This window comes from Arachis ipaensis, chromosome B09, assembly GCF_000816755.2.
Source record: "Arachis ipaensis cultivar K30076 chromosome B09, Araip1.1, whole genome shotgun sequence".
Lineage (NCBI taxonomy): Eukaryota > Viridiplantae > Streptophyta > Magnoliopsida > Fabales > Fabaceae > Arachis > Arachis ipaensis.
The window spans coordinates 4,793,825-4,796,982 of record NC_029793.2 but is presented as its reverse complement, the minus strand read 5'-3'; the positions used below and the strand labels follow the sequence as shown (position 1 = coordinate 4,796,982).

At 31.2% G+C, this 3,158-nt stretch overlaps 1 protein-coding gene across 1 annotated transcript in view; it reads left to right on the top strand.

Annotated features, from left to right (window-relative positions):
- Positions 561-3,158, top strand: part of LOC107619635 (auxin-responsive protein IAA26) — a 6,306-nt gene continuing 3,708 nt past the window's right edge. The window contains exons 1-2 of the mRNA XM_016321934.2: positions 561-834; positions 955-1,465. Of these exons, the coding sequence (XP_016177420.1) occupies positions 1,026-1,465 (440 nt within the window). The 5' untranslated portion in view covers positions 561-834; positions 955-1,025. The remainder of the gene's footprint in view (positions 835-954; positions 1,466-3,158) is intronic.

Sequence of the window (3,158 nt, the reverse complement as noted above, 5' to 3'; positions counted from 1 at the left end):
TTAACGTGTTTTAATACACCCTTTTATAAAATTAATACCAAACTCTTTATAATAAAAGATAGTTATGTATATAACTATGCGTATCATAAAATTTTATTGTTTATGAAAAAAAAAATTATGCAGCCTATTGTATTACGTAAATAAAAGAAAAAAACATGCAATTTTAAAATACCATGCATTTTTTTTTGTCCGGCTTCTTGGTTATCTACGAGGATTTGAATTCTCTAAAATTTGAATTTCACTTTAGAGAGTAAAGTGTGATTTTCTATTCTTGAATAGTTTCTCTTTTATATTTATTTTTGGTCCCACCTATGAAATCAATGGTGAGAGATTACTTTTTATTCTCTAAAGTGAAATTCAAACTTTAGAGTATCCAAATCCGTCTACGGTATCTTTTAGTTCGACAGACTAAGAATTAGTCCGTTACAGATCTAAACTCTATTAAAGGTCTAACCAATAAGTTGCTGCATACACAATACGCGATTTGAAACCAACACTTACGAGTGATTGGTTGCCTTCCTCTCTTCAAAAAGGTGGAAACTGGAAAGACACACTAAAAAGAACCCAAACAAACGTGTGGGAATAAAATATTTGCAAATATAAAATCTAGTCAACAATTTCATGCTATTATATTACATTCCTTTGCTTTTAGTTTGTGTTCTTTTTTTTCTTTGGTAGGGATCTTAATTTGTTGACCTGTGATAATTATTATTTGTGATCAAATTCTTAGTACTAGGCCTTCCAAGGTTAATTACCTTGGCTACAAAAGTTGTTCATATATCAAAGTCTTTCAATTACTTCATCCAAGTTCATTTTAGAAAGAAATTGATTAGGGTATGTGCACTACTACTTACTATTTTGTTGTGTGAGATTTGTATTATTTATCTTAATTCTTATCTTTGTGTTTCTCAATTGTATTGACACTTTTTTTGGGGCCATTGTTGCATGAACCAGTGTGCTGTGTTGTTGCATGAAGGGCAATTCTATTTCCTTGCACACAAAGTGTTTGTTTTAATGCGTAAAAGATGGATGATAGTAGAAGAAGGAGAAGAAGCAGCCACAACAAGTTTTCAGAGGAAAAGGAACTAGAACTAAGACTTGGTCCACCTGGTGAAGAAGAAGATGAAGAAGATGAAGAAAAAGATGAAGATTATTGGTCTCATCACAATGAAAACAAAAGAGAAAGAAACAGTGATGAATCAGATCAATCACCACTCTCTCTTGGTTACTTCTCATCCCAGAGAATTTACAACTACCACCAGGACCAGGCTACTAAGGCTAAAGCTTCATCATTTCTTCAGAACATGTCAATGGTGGGAAAGGAATCAAAGGATGCAATATCATCATCACAACCATGTCGTTCTGAAGTGATAGAGTTTCATAATGGTGCAGTCTGTGCAGAGAAGAAAGCATTATCATCACCTTCTTCTGCAAATACAGCTGCCCCCAACAGCTCTCAGAAAAGGTACTCCAGCTTTTCTCCCTTCTTTCCATATATTGTGTCTTTCTTGAACTTTTAGACATGGAATCATAATTCATAAACATTATGGTAAATTACAATTACTTCCCCTGAAACTTACGTAATATTATGTTAATGTCATAATCTATAAAATATAAAATATACACTTCTAACTGTGACTGAAAAAAATTAATATGGAAGAATTTCAAATGTATATGTCAAAAAATAGCCTTAATTGTGTGATTAACATGTATATGGAAGCAAGTAGTTCGGAAAAAAATTTCTTTTCAGTAGGGTGAAAAGCACAAGTCAATAGTAGAAGAGTTAACGAGTTTTTTGCTCTCAGCAAAATTGCTTTTCCCCTCTAACAAATTCTCGCTGTCCATATTTTTGTATTACACTATTTTGGTCCACCTTTATGTAAAACACTACTTTTACATCCATTTAAAAAATAAAGTGTTTGAGTGTTGTATTATAACATAAATAACAAGAGAGGTTAGTATATATTTTATGAATAGAAGAGTATCGAAAATACAATTTAGTCTAAATACTATTATAGTGTTGTTTGATCAATATAAGTGATCTCACTGATAAAAAGAACAAAGTTTAGTTGCTTTTGATGTTAAACTTTTAGAGAGAATCTTTGCCAGCCGGGTCAGATTTGATATTGTTTGTGGTCCATTGTACTTTTTAGTGCAAGAACCAATTATGAAGATTCCAGCATTAATTGCAAAATGATTTTGGCATATTTGCACAGTACTCATCCTAAAAAGAAGGGCAACTTTAGCTATGAAATCTTTGTGATATTCATTATATATATTGGCTGTTCTTTTCTGTATTGTTACACACACTTTCCATGCGATGCTTTAGTGATGTCTGCATCTGATTGCTGTTTGCTGATACTATCTGTCATCAATTATGTGCCTTCCTTATCTTTTCTTGAAATTTGATATTGTCTTTGCCATGTGAATGCCTGAACCTCTGTCTTGTGTTTTTATTCTTAGTTTCACTCACTCACCAATTTCATTCAGCATAAGCAAATGCTATTTGAACATTTAAAAAATTGATTCAATTAAACTTCTAAGCACCTAACATGACTCAAAATTGGAATTAGACTATTGTAAGCTTATGCTGAGGAAGATTGATATCCTCATGCTATTTTTTTCTAATGATTAATTCTTATTCTGATCAAATTAATGTATATGACATACATGAGTTCAGAAATTTCTGCATTGTTAACTATGTATAATATAATAGATGCTATTCACCAGAAATTTGTATATATTCAGTATAAAGGTTGTAGAAAAATCAGCTTAGGAGAAATATTTTCTGTTTGAACTTTGATGGTGTTACTTCCTCTAACTAAGTTTTCCTTTTAAGGAGACACCATGCCGATTCATTTATGATCTACTATGATCAATTGTTGGATATAGAGTGTGGATTACATTGAATTCAATCCAACAGTAAATGATGGATGATAAAGTCATCACAGCTCTTAATCATAACATAGAGCTTCATTATCTATGAACTGCAGATACTTTCATTTTGGACACGAAGTTCATTTCTTCGGGAGATACACTTAGATACACTCAAATACAATTACATGTTGGTGTATCTAACCTTTGTTCATTCTTAATTTATATTTTTAAAATGAATTAAAAAATGATATGTATTTTTAATTAATAATTAAAAAATATCT